This window comes from Protopterus annectens, chromosome 3.part1, assembly GCF_019279795.1.
Source record: "Protopterus annectens isolate FY-2018-M chromosome 3.part1, PAN1.0, whole genome shotgun sequence".
NCBI lineage: Eukaryota > Metazoa > Chordata > Ceratodontiformes > Protopteridae > Protopterus > Protopterus annectens.
In genome coordinates, this window is record NC_056732.1 from 981416827 (window position 1) to 981439958 (window position 23132).

Below are 23132 nucleotides of genomic sequence, written 5' to 3' on the forward strand. Positions count from 1 at the left end.
TGTTCAGAATGCTCTGACAGCCTTCAAGGACCTACTTCATCCAGGACAACTACTGATAAAGACCGACAACACCACTGTCATGTGGTATATAAACAAGCTGGCAGGCACTCATTCTTACCCCCTTTGCAGACTAGCCATGACTTTGTGGGACACAACATTGACTTACCAAGTACATCTGCAGGCACAATTCCTGCCAGGAAAGATAAATACTCTGGCAGACGAACTAAGCAGAAACCTCATGGATCCCCACGAGTGGAAATTGGATCCACAAGTCTTCATCATGATAACAAGGAAATGGGGATGCCTGGATATAGATCTATTTGCCTCTCCTCACAACTACCAACTAAAAACATTCTGCACAAGGACTTATCACAGACAAGCATGGAAAGTGGACGCCCTATCTTTCAGCTGGAAAAGCTTAGCAGTATATGCCTTTCCTCCACTGCCTCTCCTCCCCAAGGTACTCCTAAAGGTCAGACAAGAGAAGCCAAAGATGATACTGATTGCCCCAGACTGGCCCAGCCAGCACTGGTATCCAATCCTAAGGAACTTTTCTCAGTGCCCGGCTTGGACCTTGCCTCAAATACCTCATCTACTATCCCAACAAAACAATCAGATCCTGCACAGCCAACTAAAGACCTTAAATCTGGCAGCATGGCAGATAATGTAGTGATACAAAATGCACCTCTCACTAAAGCTGTAATGGATGTTATTTTGGAGGCCAGAAGGCCTAGTACCAGAAAATCTTATGCTGGAAAATGGAAGAGATTCTGTGCTTGGAACCATGCACAAGGAATTGACAGCTGTACCAAATATTCCTCAGATTTTGCAATGCTTAACTGAGATGCTGGACAAAGGCCTATCCTTTTCATCAATTAAAATTCATGCCTCTACCATTTCGGCTCATTACAATACAGAGCCACCAATCTTTTCTCATCCCTTGTTAAGGCAGTACCTCAGAGGAGCCAAAAACTTAAGGCCTCCAAGGAGATCGCCAATACCAGCATGGGACCTCAATTATGTTTTGGAAAAACTCACCCTGCCTCCTTTTGAGCCAGCCGCTACAGCTGTTATAAAGTTTTTATCTTGGAAAACAGCTCTGCTCCTAGCAATAACCTCTGCAAGACGAGTCTCAGAGCTACAGGCACTCATGGCTCTGGAACCTTTTATCATTTTTATCCAGACAGGGTTTCTCAGAGGACAAACGCGACATTTATGCCTAAGGTAGTGTCCAGTGTGGCCCTTAACCAAACTATTCATCTGCCTACTTTTAATCCAAACCCACAGAGTAAGGGGGAGAGAATTCTGCATTCTTTGGACATACACAGACAGCTACGCTTCTACTTGAACAGAACCAAAGCTTTCAGAAAGACAGAGCAACTACTAGTGGCATATGCTGCAGGATTACAAGGAAAGGCTATCTCAAAGCAGACGATTTCAAAGTGGATAGGCCACTGCATTTGTTTCTACTATTCACAAGCCAGTGCCTAAGGGCATTAGGCCACATTCAACCAGAGCAGCAGCCACTTCAGCAGCCTTCCTCAGGGGAATACCAACCAAAGACATTTTAGAGGCTGCTACCTGGAGTTCAGTGCACACCTTTACAAGGCACTATCATTTTCCATTCTACTCTAAATCCAGGGCAGGCTTTGCCACTGCAGTTCTACAGGGCCTCATAGCCACTCCTAATGCTATTTAGCTCCAGCCTCCCAAGCATAGCTTTGGGATTCAACCCAAGTGTAATGACTGCAACAGTGAAACACGAAGAACATAGTACAGTTGTGTACACTTATCATAAATGTAGATGTTCGAGTGTATTCACTGTTGCAGTCCAGGTTACCCACCCATCATCCCCCATATCTTTGCTGCAACTTATCTGCACTTTTCTAATCTATGAAGGATGAATGTCCTGTTGCAACAACCAACTCAAGTAATGCACAAGCACCGAAAAACAGGACAACTGGATACCAATACAGTTAGTTTCCTTTATTTCCAACCAAACGAAGATGCTACAATGAGGTTGAGCGCTTTCATCTAGAATACTAGACTTCCTCAGAACATAGATGTTAACATTTCTCCCCATTATATATCCAAAAAGCCCGCCATTTACATCAATCATCCAATCTACTTATTAACTTCATTTTATCATTATTTAAAAAAAATATAATAATGTATTTCATGATATTACAATCTATATATTTCATAAAAATAACACATAACTTATACACTAGGCATATACTGTTAAAATGTAATCATTTTCCTATATGTAAAAACAAAATACCTAGTTAACTGTAATGACTTCCAACATAAGAAATTCTTTACTAAATACTCTGTATGTTAAAAATTCCCCCATAAAGCACTTGCATACAACACATATATAAAATAATATATCACCTAAGTGGTTATCCATACATGTGGATGTATTCTCCGATGTTTTATGCAAATAGTGATACTTTTCTTCTGTAGTGTGGATTATGCATTTCAATCTGCTCAGTAACATAACAGTAATACGTCAATATGAGATTCCAGAATTCAAAGAGAATGGTAATATTACACTTAAAATTGATGGTAATAATGGTAATATTCCACCCCTTCCATATTTAATCCACTTCCATGGTCTATCCCCTCCATTGTTATGTGTTAGGAACATAAAATTTACAATGAATATACATGTCACCATCCCTAAGACATCAAAATTTACTATATCTTTAGTGCTGGGATCAGAAAAACCAGCACTATTCCTCCACATAATATAATGAGAATACATAATAACTAATAACAATTCATTGTCTGTTATTTCTTATGTCCTCACTAATGGTTTGGTGGGGATAACTTGCTTAATCCAGGGGTGTGGCTACGCCTAATCGTAGCTGCCATTTAATCTCCTTTTCACTCACTAGTGATTTTATATCTCCCCCCCTAGGGTTAGGTGTTATAACCTCTAGTATACCAAACTTAAATCCAACACATCCTTGGCTATGGATAAGATGGCGAGACAGAGCATTGTTCGTGTCCAGTTTTTTAATACAATATAAGTGGTCATAGATTCTGTTTTTGAAAAAACGATCCGTTTTCCCCACATAATAGCTCTGACAGGTATCACATATAGCCAAGTAGATCAGGTGTTTCGTCAGGCAGTTCCCATGTCTAAATGTGATTTTGGTGTGTGTTGTATTGTTTAACTTGATGTTAATATCTTCAAAGATATATTTGCAATAATTGCAATGACCACATTTCTTAGTCCCTAGTTTGTTTGCCTTATTCTTTTGATTTTGATTATATTTTATTTGTATAATTCCTTTCAGGTTATTTCCTGCTTTATATACAAATTGTGGTTTGTTAGGTATCTTTTCTTTTATTATTGGATCACTTGTCAATATGTTCCAGTTATTGGTGATAATTCCCTTAATTTCATTCGTGTATTTTCCATATTTAAATATGCATGCTTTCTTATATTCGTCACCATTAACAGTTCTATCCTTCTTGTTAGTTATCCCTATTCCTAAGAGGGGTATGTATTGTTGCCCCCATTGTTGTGATACATATGTTGTGATGTCTCTAATCATGTCCACTGGGTATCCCTTCTCTAAGAATAAACCTCCTATAAAGGACAATTCCTTTTCCATTTGTTCCCTTACTGATGACATTCTCGCGGCCCTTATACATTGGCCTTTAACTATGTTGCGTTTAACTTGATATGAGTGTGCACTGTCAAAATGTAAAAATCCATTGCTGTATGTATCCTTTCTGTGAATTTTAGATTGAAATGTGTGTCCGTCGTTGTATATATATACATCCAAGTAATTGATACCCCTATGATGAAACTGGTGTGTAAATCTTAGATAACTGGTCGTGCCATTGATATAGTCTACAAATCTGGTCAGTTCTTCAATATTCCCAGTCCAAAGCAGGAAAATATCATCTAGGTATCGTACATATGTTTTGATATTTTCCATCCATATGGAATTGTGTACATGTTGTTCCTCCCAATCCAAGAGTACTAAGTTAGCGTACATGGGAGCGCAGGCTGCTCCCATCGCCACACCATTACTCTGTCTGTAATATTCTCCTTCATAATAGATATAGTTGTTGTCTAATACTATATCCATGAAGGAAGTGAGTAATGAAATTTCCTCTTGGTCCAGTCCACTATGCTTACATAGGCTGTTTATGAAGCTGTTGAGCCCTTCATTCTTGGGAATACAGGAGAATAAGTCCTGTACATCTATGGTGACAAATATTACCTCAGGGCTCCATATCTCTGTCTTGAATATACCCAAGAATGCCCATGAATCCTTCATAATATGTTGTACTGTGTTGTATATATGTTTTAATCTACTATCAACATATTTACCAAGTTTGAATGTTTTACTCAAACTCCCCGAAATAATAGGTCTGAAAGGGGGATCTAGTGGGTTTTTATGTACTTTAGGTATTCCGGTTATGGTTGCTAGTACAGGGAATTCCACCTTTAAATATCTATATAGTTCTTCGTCTATCCTATTATCCAACAGAAATTCTTCCAAATAGGAGTCAATTCTCCTATGTGCTATATTTACTTGGTTTAAAGAGGAGACTTCATATTGTATACTGTTATTCAGTATATCAAACATTTTGTTACTATATTTTTCTTGATCATACAATATTATGCCTCCCCCTTTATCCGCTGTCATAATACGGATGTTATCACACAATATATCTAATGTTGTGTATATCTGTTGTACTGCCAAGTTGTCACCTCTCTTGTATTTGTGCTTATTATAAAGCTTGTAAATTTCTTTATAAATTACATTTTCATAGGCTTCTATAGTTTTGGCCATAGGGGGGGTAAAGGAACTCTTTTTACGTAGTAAACCTGCATTTATTACCTGCTGTCTGCTATCATGAAAAAATACCCCAAGATTTATTTTTCTAAGGAATAGTTTCACCTCTACTAAAGTATCCAATAAATCAAAGGATTTATCCGGTATGTACTTCATACCTTTGGCAAATATATTCAAGAGTTCAGGGTTAACCTCGTGTGTGGTATAGTTATATATTTTTACCTCACCTACAGTTGAAGTGGTGTTATGTATGGTCATCTCATCACTAGAATAATAGACGTCAGCTATCCTTATATCATTTATTGACGTATTATTCAATGGTATACATATCGAGTTCCCTACCACTTCCTGAACCTGTTCCTTTTGTATTGTTCCTTTCCCTTCCACTTCCCCACTTTCCCTTTGTTGTTCTCTCCTTCTTCTAAAAAAATATCATCATATTTTTCCTTGTAAACCATTTCCTGTTTTTCATAGTTCGTACTGTGTCTCATATTTCCTCTACCTTTTGTTGTATTCCATCTATAAGCAATCCCTCTCTCATATTGCTGCTTATCCCTCTCCATTTTTTTACACTTTCTTTCAAATATTCTTTTGCTATTATTCTCAGCATAATCATATTGTTTATAATAAAGTTTCTCCCATTGCATAAATAAAACATCCTGCCTTATGAATCTATCTAAACTTTCTACCTCACTTAGAAGAATGCCCAACTTTAAATCATTATTATTTACTAAAAATTCCATAAACTGCTTTCCAAATGCATTGAACATGATATTACATTGCTTAATATTGTCCACATTCATATCAACACCTATGGGTTCTTTAAAGAACCGTAACCCCATAGGTACAATGTCATTCTCTATGCATTTACGGAGATATAAATTGTCAACTTGTAGGGCTTTGATTTTGGTGAGTTTATTCCCAAAATCATATATCATTTGTTTGAGTGAGGTATATTGTTTATCATCGTCCGTACTTTTGCTTCTAGCATTATTGCTGTCAGCAAATGCAAACGGCACTTTTAGAAATGCTTCTACATTATATATATCTTGTGCATCCGACCTGCCTGGTCGGAAGCACTGTTGAACAGTACCTTTGGTTGTCTGTGTATTCACGTTAGTTTTTTCTTTGGTTGCATATGTTCGCTCCGGCGGGTGTCGTTTAGGTTTCGCTCCTGATATAAGATATATGTCCTCTCCTGCGGTGTCCACTGCTGCTGAAAAATTAAGTGGACTCGGTCGTTTATCCACCGTTTGATGCGCTTCCTTCCTCGGCGTACAGCTGAACAAAAATGGGGACGAGGTTCTTGCCTGACCGTTGGGGATTTCCTCGTCACTTGCTGGGCCTATTGAGGAACGGGATGACGCCCTGACGGTGGTTGTTGGTTTCCCTGACGCCTTGGGAGAACCAGGATGTGGAGTAAGTAGTTCAATTAAACGGGTGAGCTCCCCTTTGATAATGGCCATCTCCGATTGCAATTTATTCACTTCCTCCCTTGTTACTGGAGTACCACCATCGGAAACATCCTGTAAGGAATCCATACTGGAACAGCAACGACTAATGAAGGATGAATGTCCTGTTGCAACAACCAACTCAAGTAATGCACAAGCACCGAAAAACAGGACAACTGGATACCAATACAGTTAGTTTCCTTTATTTCCAACCAAACGAAGATGCTACAATGAGGTTGAGCGCTTTCATCTAGAATACTAGACTTCCTCAGAACATAGATGTTAACATTTCTCCCCATTATATATCCAAAAAGCCCGCCATTTACATCAGTCATCCAATCTACTTATTAACTTCATTTTATCATTATTTAAAAAAAATATAATAATGTATTTCATGATATTACAATCTATATATTTCATAAAAATAACACATAACTTATACACTAGGCATATACTGTTAAAATGTAATCATTTTCCTATATGTAAAAACAAAATACCTAGTTAACTGTAATGACTTCCAACATAAGAAATTCTTTACTAAATACTCTGTATGTTAAAAATTCCCCCATAAAGCACTTGCATACAACACATATATAAAATATATAAAATAATATATCACCTAAGTGGTTATCCATACATGTGGATGTATTCTCCGATGTTTTATGCAAATAGTGATACTTTTCTTCTGTAGTGTGGATTTTGCATTTCAATCTGCTCAGTAACATAACAGTAATACGTCAATATGAGATTCCAGAATTCAAAGAGAATGGTAATATTACACTTAAAATTGATGGTAATAATGGTAATATTCCACCCCTTCCATATTTAATCCACTTCCCTGGTCTATCCCCTCCATTGTTATGTGTTAGGAACATAAAATTTACAATGGATATACATGTCACCATCCCTAAGACATCAAAATTTACTATATCTTTAGTGCTGGGATCAGAAAAACCAGCACTATTCCTCCACATAATATAATGAGAATACATAATAACTAATAACAATTCATTGTCTGTTATTTCTTATGTCCTCACTAATGGTTTGGTGGGGATAACTTCGTTTAATCCAGGGGGTGTGGCTACGTCTAATCGTAGCTGCCATTTAATCTCCTTTTCACTCACTAGTGATTTTATATCTCCCCCCCTAGGGTTAGGTGTTATAACCTCTAGTATACCAAACTTAAATCCAACACATCCTTGGCTATGGATAAGATGGCGAGACAGAGCATTGTTCGTGTCCAGTTTTTTAATACAATATAAGTGGTCATAGATTCTGTTTTTGAAAAAACGATCCGTTTTCCCCACATAATAGCTCTGACAGGTATCACATATAGCCAAGTAGATCAGGTGTTTCGTCAGGCAGTTCCCATGTCTAAATGTGATTTTGGTGTGTGTTGTATTGTTTAACTTGATGTTAATATCTTCAAAGATATATTTGCAATAATTGCAATGACCACATTTCCTGTGGTCCTGTTTTTCGGTGCTTGTGCATTACTTGAGTTGGCTTTTCTAATCTATACAACCTATGTGGTGTATTTGCTTGTAGATGAAGGTATTATATATTTTGGTGCATGCATGTTTTATTGGCATATTTTTAGCCTAACCTTTTGGGGGCACCTGACATCTGGGGCAAGTACAACTGAAGAAAATGGCATCGGCTGCATCTTTAATACCCCTGGCGCACTGACGTCAGGGAAGAGGCGACAGCAACCGACGCCGGACCTAGACTTTGGAATTCAGGCCGACTGAGGGTAGCCTGCCAGCAGGATAACCCAAGTGTAATGACTGCAACAGTGAATACACTCGAACATCTACATTTATGGTAAGTGTACACAACTGTACTTTCTATGCCTGATTCCCCTAGCAAGTCTCAAGTTGCCTCAAACCTTTAATAAACCAAACCACGAACTAAGTCCCAACAACCAAAAGGAAGAAAGCAGTAAGCACCGTGGTAGTCCAATGAACCTCTCCAAGCTGTAACTGTAGATAAATCCTTTATTGAACATGAACAACACAATAAGGTAGACGAAACACTGATAAATCAAGCGCTTTCGCCTGCATAGATGTCAGGCTTTTTCAAGATGAAACAGCAGGGTAACCAAGTTCATTTAAATTGAGGCTTTCAGTGCTGATTGTTTCAATTAAACAATTACATTGATTCAATTAAATTAATTGAATTAAGTTGATTGAAATGCTTTAACCCACACCAAGATGTAAAATATACTTTGTTGAGATGGAAGCATGGTTGTGCACAATACTTTTGATTTCAAGCAAACAAATAAAAACATGTTAAAATGCAAATGCGTAGATGTTGTCTGACAAGAGCTGTGAATACTATCTTATAATGTTAAATACTATCAGTACATTCTACAGTCATTGAAAAAAACTTTCTTAGTTTAAATATTTTAAATATTATAAATAACATGGACAAATAAACAATGAAATCAGAGTGGTGTGACAACTGTGTTTTTTTGTTTTAGTTTTTTTAAATGAAACCTTCTAAGAAACTGTGCATATAAAAATATACAATTAAAATGAACCTTAAAAAATTCCTTTATGCACTCAGTGCCAGTAAAATATCAATAAATATAAAAATAAATATAAATAAAAATACATTGTTTAATATATATATATATTATTTCCAATTAATATATAATAAATATCAATAAATATAATAAATATAATATATATTAAACTTGTGTACTAAGTCTACTGTTGTGTAACCAGTACCTACAAAATGTCTAAAGAATAGGGTTTTAATTAATAAATTATTAATTTATACCCATGTGCTTGTGTTATGATGTAATAGTGCGTCTTTTGTACAAAAGCTTGTTGAAAACATAAAAATATTTGCAACTTCTTACATTCAACCTGTGACATCTTTTGTAGATGAGTTTCCAAATGGTCAACCTATGAGCAACTATATTATTCATTGTTCCATAAGATATTAACTGTTGGTTATAGTTTCGCTCGTCTAAGTTTTAATAAACTACTGATGCTGATAGCATCATTTAAGGCAGGTGGTTTCGTTGCATTTAGTCTGAGTTGCCATATTAATTCTTTGTACTCAATAGTGGCTTCCCAGTCACCACCTCTTGGGTTATGGGGAACCTGTTCTAAGACTAAAAATTTCATAGACATATTAGGGCAAACCATCTGGTGTCTATAGAAAGCGTTTGATTCTTTCTTCTTTTGGATGTCATAAAGGTGTTCGTAGATTCTCCTGCGCAACGTCCTTTCGGTCTTTCCAATGTAAAAACTTTCACAAATCTGACACTCACCTAGGTATATTATCCCTTTAGATGCACAGTTGTAATGTAACTCTGATCTGACTCTAAAATTTCTGGATTTAATGTATAATGAACCTGTGTTCATAATGTATGCACATTGTTTGCAAACATTACATTTCTAAGTACCTGCCTGAATCTTTACGGTTTGTTTCGTGCACTGCCTTTGTCTCTCAAATAAATTTTTGAGATTAATATTTCTTGCGTTGACAAATGTTGGTTGACTGGGCAACCATTTATTAATTTCTTCATTTGATCTTATAATAGGCCAATATTTCATTATAGTGTTTCTTAAATCCACAGCATTGTTATTATATGTGTATACAAAAGCAGCTTTAGAGTCAAATTCTTTACTTTGTGTTTGTGTTTCAGGAATTTTTTAAGGTTCATTTTAATTGTATATTTTTATATGCACAGTTTCTTAGAAGGTTTCATTTTAAAAAAACTAAAACAAAAAAACACAGTTGTCACACCACTCTGATTTCATTGTTTATTTGTCCATGTTATTTATAATATTTAAAATATTTAAACTAAGAAAGTTTTTTTCAATGACTTTAGAATGTACTGATAGTATTTAACATTATAAGATAGTATTCACAGCTCTTGTCAGACAACATCTGCGCATTTGTATTTTAACATGTTTTTATTTGTTTGATTGAAATCAAAAGTATTGTGCACAACCATGCTTCCATCTCAACAAAGTATATTTTACATCTTGGTGTGGGTTAAAGCATTTCAATCAACTTAATTCAATTAATTTAATTGAATCAATGTAATTGTTTAATTGAAACAATCAGCACTGAAAGCCTCTATTTAAATGAACTTGGTTACCCTGCTGTTTCATCTTGAAAAAGCCTGACATCTATGCAGGCGAAAGCGCTTGATTTATTAGTGTTTCGTCTACCTTATTGTGTTGTTCGTGTTCAATAAAGGATTTATCTACAGTTACAGCTTGGAGAGGTTCATTGGACTACCACGGTGCTTACTGCTTTCTTCCTTTTGCCTCAAACCTTTCTTTAGCAGCAGAGGTAGCCAGGCATTCCATAAAATGCAGCTATATGATACTGTTGAAGCCTCTACCAGATCAGCCGCATCTGCCTTTGTGTTACACAGGTATTCCTGGCTCAGGCTACAACCCCTGCCGGATGATTTCAAGAACAAGATCCTGGATGCTCTACTGGACAACAAGTTCCTTTTTGGTAAGCAGTCTGCAGAGCTGTTCAAAAGCCTGCAAGGAAAAATTAAGGAACTGCAGGCCTTGAAACATCTGCTGGTTTCTCCAATTCCTAAGTTTTACTATGCAGCTAAACCAAGCTTTGTTAGAAGGGCACCTGCTCCTCCTCCTTCAAAGCATAGGAAAGGGACCAGAAAACCATCATCCCCAGGACTACCTCTTCTCATACTACATCAAGACAGTCTTTTCCAAACAAGCCAAGTACTGCATGACTGCCAGAATACTCTCCACCATCTATCCCTATCAGCCTGCCTCTCTCACTGTATACCCATGTGGCAACATATAACCTCAGACCACTGGCTTCTGTCATTATTGGAAAAAGGGTACTTCATGACCTGGCAAGAAAAGCCCACTCCAAGAGGCATACCCCTACCTCCAAAAAAAAACAATCCCACCTGATTCCTTAGGTTATTCAATATTTACTATCCCAAGGCATCATAGAGAGAGTCCCAACAGGACAAGAGGTCAAGGGTTTTACTCCAGACTCTTTGTTTCCAAAAAAAGGAGGGCCCTTGGAGGCCAGTATTGGACCTGTCCCTTCTAAACCCCTTCCTACATGTTCCCTCTTTCCACATGCTATCCCTGCAAACCCTTCTTCCACTTTTGACACCTGGGGCCTTCATGGCCACTCTGGACCTGAAAGAGGCATACCTCCATATCCTCATCTACCCAGACTTCCGGAGAGTCTTGTGCCATCCTCGCAGTTTACTGATTTGCCCTTTGATTTGTCTACTGCACAAAGGGTTTTCACAAAGTACCTTGCCCCAGCAGTAGCCTTCTGCAGGACAAAGGGTATACAGGTCTTCCCTTACTTGGATGTCCTCCTTATGCAAGCAGAAGAGGCAACCACTCTTTAGACATACCTGCAATTCAGTGTGTCTCTCCTAGAAAGTCTGGGTTTTACCCTGAACCTACTGAAGTCCTCTCTAACTCCATACCAAGACCAAGTCTTCTTGGGGTGCAGGATAAGGACAGATATGATGAAGGCCTTCCTCCCACCAGAGAAGGTTACTTCACTAACCAGTTATTTCCAAAGCCTCTCCAAGTCTCAGCCATGGAATTCCTACATATGCTGAGTTTCATGGCAGCTACTCTTACCATGCTACCCTTGCCAGGTTACACATGAGGAAGTTCCAGTGGTGTCTGAGGAATATCTGGTCCCAACACAGTCGTCATCTGGCTTTCCAGGTTCCCTTTCTGCCCTGCCTAAAAAAAAAAGAGCTAGGCTGGTAGATGCACCAAATACTGTAGAATCCAGGCCTCCCTCTACAGCCATCCAAGGCAGTCCAAGTTATGTACACAGATGCCTCATAACTGGGATGGGGGCCACTATGAATGATCTCAAGGTGTAAGCCCAATGAGAGCCCTCCCTCAAGAAAAAAACACATCAATGGAAGGGAAATGACTGCTCTTTTCCTAGCTCTGAAAACCTTTCTCCTTCTCCTACAGCTTGGTCCCTTACAAGTCTTCACAGACAACACCACAGTGATGGTGGTACATCAGCAAGCAGGGGCGAAACCAGATCCTATTTACTCTGCAGACTGGCCATACATGTTTGGGAGTTGGCCACGCAATACAATGTAACTTTGCAGGCTGTCTACATTCCATCACTGGACAACCATCTAGCAGAGTGTTTTGACTAGGCATGCTTGTACATGCTCCAGTTTCATGAAGTTCACTTTTTTGGAGCTTGAACAGGTGGAAGCAGGTGCATTGTTGGATATTGGGAAAACAGACTCCTGGTCTGTGACATCAATAGGACTTGTTGGTGGGACAGATTTTTGTCCAAGAGACTCCCCCTTCTGTGGAATAGACTCCCTCTCCACGTCAAGCAGCGTGCCAAATAGAGTACCTCTTTACCCCTTTTTAAGCACAACCTGGGTAACTGAATGGAAAATAGAAAATGCATCCCTGAGATTCCACCCGTGTCCCTGCTGGACAGGGGCATTGGGTGCTGATTTGTCTATACATGGGTTAAACTCTTGGCTAGGCTTATAAGGGCCTCAGGGCCAATAGCCTAGTAGCTTCATATGATCTACATCGTGTTATGTATTGGCAGCTGGCTTTAGACGCAGCAAACCCACCTGGATTGAATGACTATATTTCCATTGGACTTAAAAGAAAAGCCAACACAGTTTGAGCAAAATTTTGTAACTATAATTGCTTTCTGTAGTATTTTGACATTCTAGATTTGTTTGTAGACATTTTTACTTGGTTTGATGTGAAAGTGTTTTTTGGTGTGTATAGACCTTTAAGAATTTTCCAGGGCTTTGTTCAGCCTGTCTGTTGATTCAGTTCTTGGGGGTGTAGTTTTACTTTTCTCAGCTCTTAAATTTAGTGTTTAGAGGACTTTTCAGGGTTCTGAAAAGTTTGTTTGGATGAAATCACTTAACTGTGAATTGCAGTGGTTTTACCAATAAAGGATTGTATCTTTCTACAACAACTGCGAATTGGAGTGGTATCTACCACTTGTTGGATTCATTTGCTGTGGTCTTTGGCTTCCTGGTAGGTTATTTGTTCTTTGCTTGGATTTCTGTTCCAGTTTCAGGTGCTTCTCGTTTTTTGTGGAAGTCTCAATAGTTGTGAAGCAGGTGGTTATGTACTTTGTGGGCTACAGGGTAGAATGGAAGTTTTAATTTTGAAGTAGATTCAAAGGGAAAGAACTGGGAGTAGAATATATTTGATGTGAAACAGTAGCTATAAATCACTAATGAGGGTTAATTGCTGGATTTTAGGGTTTCAAGCTTATTATTCCTCAAAGTACATGTTGCAAAACCTGTTGTTCTGTTAACTACACAAGTTAGATTAACATGCAATACATGATCTCCTGTCCTCTGGGGGAATGAGTAATGGCTGCTGTTTGCTGATTCTGAATTTGCAGGATTACTACAGTCAGTTGTGGTGCTGCGGTAGCGTTGTCGCATCACAGTAAGGCACTGTCCGGTTTGATTCTCAGTTAGAGCGTCTTCTGCGTGGAGACATGCGTGAATGGGCGTACCTTTGTTGAAGGTTGTGCGTCAGGGCTGGTAACTCAGCACGTAAACATTGACTACCAGTCATTAGCGGACCGGAGTTCCGCTGTGGCGACCCCTAACCGGGAAAATCCAAAAGACAACAACAACTACAGTCAGACTTCTGAAGGGAAACTATAACTGCTAAGCAGTGATGGGGCTTGGTAATTGCCTCTGCCCTGAACCCCATGTAGTCTAAAAGGTTTCCTGCTCAGAGATGTGCACAGAAGTTGCTGTAGCTTGTGTAAGGTGATAAAGATGATGTCATTTCTTTCCTTTTCCTTCCAAATATCAGAGGTATGCACATGTCAGTATTGCTTGTGTTTGTTGCATTTCGCCAGAAATGGCATGGTCACTGTCTGGCAGTTGGTCTAGAGGGTTAAGACTGTCAGTTGTGCGGTAAAGGTTTGATTCCCTCAGCCCTCATTTGCCTGCTGTATGACCTTGAGTAAGTCGCATAACGAGACATTTGCTCCTGAGACGCCCCAGAAAAGGGAATGTTGCCAGTGGGCCCACCTAGTTAGCAAATTTGGTGGTATTATTATTATTTAACTTTCCTCTCAAACTTGAGAGGTGTGCAAAGATGGTCACTATAGCTTGCATAGAAGCAGTGTGCTGTCCAGGAATAACAAGTTGGAAACACTACTGTGATCTTTTTTTTTCCCAGTTTCCTCACAATTAAACATATGCACGTGCAGGAGGTTGCCCTTTGGGAGAGGGTAAGGAGGCATTCTTTATGCATGTCTGACAGCAGAAAGGGTTGAAATATGATCCTGTTTCATCAGTCTGTCTGATCTGACTCTTGAGTACTAAACCGCTCCTCATAGCCTGTCTAGCCATTTGCTAGTGCTGTTGTGCCTGCAAACTTTCTCGTCATCCCTTGTATACATTCCCTTCAGATCTTGTTTGCCGCCTTAGCAAAAGGATTCCATCTGCTGCCAAAACTAATTGCTTTGAATATATTTTTCTATTTAGCGAGTTTATCTGACTGACTTCTTCAAGGTTCTGTGTATTTCAGACTAACTTTCTAGTTTCCTTAGTCTGTGTGTTTCCTTAATTTTTGCCAGTCCTTAGTGTCTCATCCTCTTAACACCAAGACGGTTGCATGGCATTTTCGTCATTTCTTTCTAAAGTTTAAATAGTTGTATATAAAGAGAGAGACAGAGAATGTGAAGAGATTTCTAGAAAACTGTTTTTTTTTTTCGTTAACCTTTCTGCAGTTGCTGTGTATTTAGTGTTTTCCACTGTTTAGTTAGGCTTGGGAAAGTAGACACCAAAAAAAAACTTCAAAAAGTTCTAAATGTGGGCTCTCGCTTTTATACTATCTGGAAAGTTTTTATTTTTGAAAAACCTTTTTAGGAACTGAACAGCTTCTTTTGCTGTGGGTAGATATTTTAGGGGTGCCAAGTCTGTGTTGTTCAGGTGATAGATACCTTGCCTTGCTCTCTAGTTATGGTTTTAGACTTGAGTTTTATGACATTTGCTGGGGATGTAGTGAGTGTGCATCTGATTGTTATTAAAACAAGAGTGTTGGTCACTTAGACTGCCCAGGGACAAGCTCCTGTGTCTAAAATGGTGAAGCTATTTAGTCTAAGTGTTCAGTTACATGTGTTTGTGGTTCCTGTTCATAGGTAGGTACTAGGCTATCGTCTCAAGGGCCTACATAAGCCTAGCCAGCAAGGTTCCATAGCTTATGCCACCCAAGAAAGTTATTTTCCTGTGCCACTGTCCAGCAGAGACACAGAAGTGATCCCCGGGGTGCATTTCCTGTTTCCCATCCACTCATCAAGATGTTTCTTGAAGAGTTCTAATGAAGAACTTTGCTTGACATAGATGAGTAGCTTGTTCCAGAGTATAGGAAGTCTCTGGGACAGGAATCTATCCCTCCAGCGTGTTCTGTTTATTGTGGTGACAAGGTTTAGGTCCCTAGAGCGTATTGCTTGGAAGGATTGGGATTTCTTTAGGTATAGCATGTCCAACAGCTCTGGGTTTGACATAGCTTTATATGTTAGGCAGAGATCACCTCAGAGTAGGCGATATGCTACGGAGTAAAGCTGGAGTTTTTTGAGGCGATCAGTGTAGGGCATTTGTTTGAGGCCAGTAATCCTCTTTGTGAGGTACTTCTGTGGCCTTTCCAGCTGCTGCAGATGTCTTGTGAGGTACATTCCAAAAGGGGCGTTGTACTCTATAATGGGTCTAATGAGTGACGAGTAGAGGAGAACAATGACCTCTTTTTTCCTGGATGAGAACCCTTTTATGATGAGGTGTGCCACGTAGAAGGACTTCCTGACTACTGTGGCGATGTGACTATCAAAGGAGAGACTACTGTCCACCTGGGTCCCAAGGTGTCTTATCACGCATTCGGTGTTAAGTAGATTGCTGCCTATGTGGTAGTTCATGGGTACAGAGTTTTTACCAAAGGGGATGACACTGCACTTTTTGGCATTGAGCTTGAGGCCATGGCTCTGACACCAGGCATCAGTCTCAGTGAGGCCCTTCTGTAGGATGTCCACATCATTTGGGGACTTGACTATGGCTCCTAGTTTGCAGTCATCTGCGGTCTTAGTTAGCCAGAGGCCTCCCTCCTGTGTTAGCCTGTACTTCAGAGAAGTAGTTACCAAACAGGAGAGGTCCCAGGACAGAACCCTGTGGTACTCCACTTGTCACTGCTTTGAGGTCAGATTTGGATCTGCAACTTTTACAGTGTGGGATCTGTCAGTGAGCCAGTTGGCAACCCATCTTGTGACGTAGGGATTTATGCCTAGTTTAGTGAGTTTAGCTATAATTCCAGAATGGGGGATGGTGTTGAAAGCCTTGGCGAGGTCAAAATAGGCTGTGTGAACCACTTTACCCTCATCCACTGCTTTGGTGACTTCCTCAATGAAGTCGATCAGGAGGCATGATCTGCCTTTCACAAACCTGAACTGGATGGGATCCAGAGTTTGGAGGTTACCAATGTGTTTGTTTAGGAGTTCCATGATGATACGTTCCATGGCCTTGCAGACCAGGCTCGTCAGGCTAATAGGTCGATAGTTCCCGGGATCAGTGGTGGCTCCCCCTTTGTGGAGTGGAATAACTGTTGCTGTGCGCCATTCAGTGGGCACAAAGCCTGGTGCAAGGCTATTATTGAACATGGTGCTTAAGTGGGGAGCCAATTAGTTCTGAAGTTCGTGTAAAACTCAGCCTGGGATGTTTTCCGGTCCCATAGATGCTGTGTTTTTGGCTTTAGAGAGTGCAGCTTTTACCTGTGTAGTTGTGATTACAGGGACTCTGCATTCTTCCTGTATAGATATGGGCCCTTTAGGGGGTGAGAGGGGGGTAAAGTTAGCACTGAACCTAGCTGCCAGGATGTTGGCAATATCAGTTGGTTCTGTAAATTTCGTGCCTTTGTGCTGTAACTCCGAGCAGATCTGGGTGTTTCCATCTAGATTCTTGACATAGCTATAGAATGCTTTGTGGTTGTCCTTGGATTTAGTGGCGATTTTGTTTTCGTAGCTTGCTTTGGAGAATCTTATAAGGGATCTCAGCTTCTTACTGAGGCTGACCAGGGAGCTCCTTCACTCATGGGATTTTACTATCTTTTGCAACAGTTTCCTCCTTCTGTTGTATAGTTTGTTTATGGCAGGGGACCACCAGATTGGCTTCCTTTTTTTGGAGGATAGCATCTTGGTTCTGTTTGGGATAGCACGATCCATGCACTTGTAAGTGCTTATAGAGTGCATTTGTGTAGGATTCAGCAGTTGTAACTGTATTGTCCATCTGCATGGGTGTCATGAAGTTCACCACTTCTGTCTTAAGAAGCATGAAGTTGGCTTTGGAGAAATTTTTTACTGTGATTTCCTTAATGGGGGGTGGGGGTGGGATGTGGATATCAAGGGTGATAAACTTATGGTCTGATCGGACCAACGAGGAGTTGACTTCAGGTGTGGAACACCAGTCACTCATGTTGGTAATGACTAGGTCTAGGATATTGTTGCCCCTGATGGGGGTGTGGATAAGTTGATCTAGGACATTGGAGTTTAGTTTGCACAGCTGTGAGATTTGAGACTAATTAGTAATATGTAAGTGCAGTACAGATGTTGCTTTCATGATGAAGAAGCGTTATCCATGGAGTATTAGCAGCATCCAGTTTAAGTTTCTATACTTGTGGTAATTTGTAGTACTGAGAGTGTACTGTTGATAAGTGTTGTTTCCATTTCAGCCTTCCAATGTACTTGTGCTTTCTTTAGATGTACTATAATTCATTTGGATAGTAGTAGCAGTTGGGAAGAAACTCCTTTCACTCTATTTCTGGTCATTGTGAATGTTAAGCATTTGTTTTGAGGTTCTGTGTTTTCAAAATGGCAGCTGCAACAGCTCTTATTTTTGACTTTTTTTCTGTATTCATATTGTAGATGGGAGGTTGAGTTTGTTGTTGAGAGAGAGCTTCAGCTTGGTTTTAGATATGGTTAGTTAATATTCTGTAACCATTCCTGTAATTCAGCAAGTTTGTAACATCTGCTGTGGGTGTCTAGGATGGATTATCTTCCATCCTTTTGTTTGGATTCTTTATATGTAGTAGGTGTTGGAGTGAGGATTTTTTGTGAAAAGCTGGGCAGAGTCTAGTCCTACATCTCCTGATAAGGAGATCAAGGCTTTTGTTAACTGACAAATATGCCCACATGTTTTTTCAGACATATTGTATTGTGTTAGTGTAGTCACCTAAGTAATTCTTCTGGTGAAAAATCGTGAGACAGCAAAGGCACTGTCTTTTCTAATCTCTCTCTTTTTTTAATTTGTTCAAGAATATTGAGCAAATAGACAATGTACAGTAAACTCTCACTTAACTGGCACCTGTGGGGATTGGTAGATGTCGGTTAACTGCAATTTCCAGTTGCTTGAGAGATGCTTTAAGGTTTTTTATTGGCTCATATGCATTGAACAGAAGAGGCTCAGCTTTGCCATTTTTGATTGGCACATATGCCGGCATAAGAGCCAATCATAAATCACAAAGCAGTGCCACTTCTACTCAACAGGCTGTTACGTATTGTGTGGGCTGTCTTGCATTGAATGGAACAGGCATCCTGGCTGCACTTTGTGATTGGCTTGTATGTTGGCATACAGGCCAATCATAAATCGCAAAGCAGAGCCTCTTCTGTTCAATGTGGAGCAGTGAGCTGTTTTGCATTGAACAGAAGAGGCTCCACTTTGCCATTTTAGATTGGCTCGCATGCCGGCATATAAGCCAGTCAAAAATTGCAAAGTGGAGCCACTTCTGTATGCAGAACAGCATGCTGTTCTGCATTGAGTAGAAGTGGCTGTGCTTTGTGATTTTTAATTGGCTCATATGTGTGTGTACGAGCCATTCAAAAATCCTGGTTGCTTGGGAGTGCTGGTTGCTTGAGTTCCGGATAACAGGGACTTTATTATAGAATGCTTTCCTCCATTACAAACCAGCGATATATGTAGAACATACTGTAAAGGTAAAAGGAGCACGGAATGTATGCTTACAGGTGCTTAATGTAATGCTAAAAATTGGAATCTCCATTTCTGATACGACACAGTTGTGGTTTGTTGATATTAGAGCAGTTAATAGCAATCTTTTTTCTGTTTCTAGGGATGAGTCAGAAGCCAGATACTGGATTTGGGGGTGCCACAGCTCCTCAGAGTCCACTGCTGTCTCCAAGACTTAGTGTTACTTCGACTCCCATGATGCAGCAGTCCCAGGCCACACCTACTTATCAGCCATCAGCAGAGATTAATGGATGGGCACAAGGGAGCATGAGTGGAAACAAGTATGTTGTTTTAGAGAGAAGAATTATTTTGTATTGGCAAGTTAATGATGTGAACTACATTGTTTTGTGTTCATGAGAGTACCATTTTATCGCGACAAAGTTGCCTCCTAAACCAAATGTAATAATTTTATTTCTATGCCCTGAAGATTTTTGGCTTCCGTAAAAGTCAAAGTAGTATATTTCAAATATTTGAAAGCTCTCTAATTAGCTACCATATACATTGATATGGTGATCAGGTCAAATCAAAATTCCTACTGAGCTAGATATGCCAAGTTTATCATGTCATACACTGCAGATGATGCAGTACCCTTGAAGCTTTTTTATTTGAAAATTGTCAAATGTCTGTCTGTCTGATGTCAGAAAAGGGACAGTTTACCTCCTTTTTCATCCAGCTGCTGATATTTTGTTGTGCAGAGCCATAAACATTAGGAATGCCATAATAAACTTTAAAAGGTCTGGTCATTCTTCCTTTTGACAGGCACTTGATGTTTATCATACCTGATACAGTTGCCTCGGATTCTGCTTTAACTGCAGAAGTGTTGGGGCTGTTTTGTTTTAGTTCTCCGAAGGAATAGTCCCTTTGAGCATTTTTAATAATAGGCCTTTATTGTCTACCACATGAATTGTAGTCACTCATGCTTGTTACATATGAAGAAGGGTAACACTGTTACGGGTTCTCTTGAGGCCACACAGCTGTTATAACTAGCTCTTGAATATCTGTCGTTCCCCCTTTCTTTGCCTTCTCTCTTTGGACAGGCAGCATTAATTCTTTCCATTTCTGCATTGTACCAACTTCATTTAAAATGCCAGGTGGAAGCATGTCCCTATTATACAGGATCACTGTCTCTTGAGATTATACAGTGGAGAAAAGTATATGTTGCTGTTCATATTTTGCCTTGACGTTCTGTGTATGAATAGGTTTCAAGTCATTTTCTGTGGCCTTTTCGTGGGTGCGATTTATTTGGAACAGAAAATATTTTACTACTACAGGAAGAGGAAAGAAGCAAAGGCAGAGTGGTGAGAATAAAATGCCAAAATGTAAACACATAAGCGTAGATGTGACACCCTGCCTTTATTTTCTGTTGATGATAGTTGGAGGGCATTGGCTAGGAGAGTGGTAAACTAAAATCTTAGATGTATGAAAACAGTGTTGCATTGATTCGCACAGTTCAGGAAAGGAAGAGAAAGTTTAAATATGGATTTACGGAGAAAAGTCAATCAAGAGACTGCTAAAAAAATAGAGCTAGCTGAAAAATGTCAGTGGTGCTGTGTCTTGGTAAGGGGCATAGCATTATAGACAGCATCACCATAACAAAGTTTAGAATTTTTTTTCCTGGTAGCAGTATAGCAGGCAGGTAATTAAGGGTGCTTTTTAATTTAAAAAGTATATATTAGGCTGAGGTTTTTTCTACGTATCAAGACATTTACCTTAGAGATGCACTCGTATTGAGGAGGTAGAGAAAGTAGAAGTTATCAGTTAGTGACCACATTTATACAGTATGATGTTTTGGTGGAGAAGTAAGTTATTTATGCTCTATGTTGAAAGATGGGATGGTGTTGGAGGGCGATGGATTTTATGAGCATAGTAGGGAACGAGATAGTCTTGTAGCATCTAGAATGTGAACCCATTCTTCCAACTCATAAATAAGAGAATTTAAATGTGCTGTGTGTGGAGGAGTGATTAAGTAATTTAACAGTAACTGCTTTGTTTCTTCAATTCCTTATTGAACTGCGAAGGAGTAGATGCTACCAGTAGAGGTAGAACTGAGTTAGGAATATGGATTATCTTATTGACCGAGTTAAGTGGTGGAACAGAAAGTTAGCAAACTAGTTTTAAAGATTATTAAACCAAAAACCTCACGAATAAAAACAGTGGTCGTATAAAAACAAAAACAATAACGAACTACGAAAGTATAAACTTTATTACATAAACCTGGTAAGGGCTTTCATTCCAAAAGGAACTTCTTCAGACCAAGTCAAAGACTTAAAAAAAAACTTATTTAAAAGAGTATATCAGAAACAGCTGACCAAAGTAATCGAATTAACCCTTTCTTTTTTAAGACTACCTTATAATTTTCACTTTCATTTAATCCAGGGAAGTTACATGCATTTAATCTTACCTGCCAGCAGTATTCTTTCCAATTTGTCATCCTCAGCATCAAACCTACTAGCATAATTCGATACTTGATTGACCACAGAAAATTTAAAACCAACTTTTTCAACTTCTGAGCTGTGTTTATTAATAACATGCTTGGCAAGGCTGTTTATTTCTTTAATATCTACAGCCCTTAGATGTTCATATATTCTTCTCTTAAATTCTCTGCTGGTTTGCCATATTTAAAAAGCCAAAGATAGTCCACATAACACTATATATATATATATATATATATATATATATATATATATAAAACAAATTTGTATATAATCAATCAATCAGTAATATGCATGAGTTTAGAAAGATTTCTGTTAAGCAACTGTTTTTTGATAATAGTGCCAGAGCACAAAAACTTTTAACACAACTCAAGCAACAGAAAGTAGAAAAGGTTGTTGCCAAGTTTGGGGAGCCTGTAACAATGAGGATAACAAGAGATCCTGTTAGAGGTACTAGAAATATTTCAGAAATTTTATGAAAGTCTGTATAAAGCAGCGAAATATGGAGATCAAGAAAAGGTGCAAATGGAAATGTTTATGGAAGAAGTAAGTATGCCAAGGTTAGAGTAAATGAGTTTGAATTACTAATAGGATAGGAGGAGATGAGATAACAATGGTGATGTATAACCAGTCAACACTTAAGTCCACAGGAATAGATAGTATTCCTGTGGAAGTTTTGAAGCTAGGAGGGGAAAACGATAAAAATCTGGAAGGTTTTATTTAATAGTATTGTAAGAAGAGGAGAAGCACCAACTTCCTGAAAGAAAATGAAAGAGGTGGTGGCTGTAATACCTAAAGAGGGTAAAGACCCATTGGATCCAGCTTCATACAGGCCCATTTCAACCCTAAATCCTAATTATAAAGTATTTATGTCTATAATGGCTAAACGACTAGCAAAGGAGATGCCTAAATTGGTAAACATGGTGGTTTTGTGGAGGGGAGGCAAACATTTGACAACATTAGCAGAACACTGATCATCCAGAGGGAAAATGAATGTAAGAAAATACCTCTGTTGGTGGGTTGTTGGGTCTTGATGCAGAGAAGGCATTTGACAGAGAAAGCTGGGAGTTTGAGCAGGGCAATGGAAGCATTTTCATTCCCTGATAAAATTATAAGGTCCATTAGGAGGATATACGAGGAATTGGAGGCGAAAATTGAAGTGGGTTGGTTCCTGTCTGTTAGTTTCTGTTTGAACAGAGGAACTAGGCAGGGGTGTCCTCTTTCCCTTTTGTTATTTGCACTATATTTAGAACATTGGCAAATAAAATAAGAGACCCAGAAATTAAAGGAAATAATTGGTATTGTAGTCAAGAAAAGCTGTCTGTATTTGCAGATGATGTTTTATACCTGCTAAAACTAGTAAAGAACATTTCAGTGATGTTCTTCTTGTTTCACTGTT

The 23132-nt window shown here is 39.0% G+C and overlaps 1 protein-coding gene across 2 annotated transcripts in view; it reads left to right on the forward strand.

The window, feature by feature from the left end:
- The window catches only part of NCOA2 (nuclear receptor coactivator 2), a 1980807-nt gene that overhangs the window by 1817246 nt on the left and 140429 nt on the right, over positions 1-23132 (forward strand). For both annotated transcript variants that reach the window (XM_044067155.1, XM_044067157.1), the window contains exon 21: positions 19405-19582. In XM_044067155.1, coding sequence (XP_043923090.1) covers positions 19405-19582 — 178 coding nt within the window. The remainder of the gene's footprint in view (positions 1-19404; positions 19583-23132) is intronic.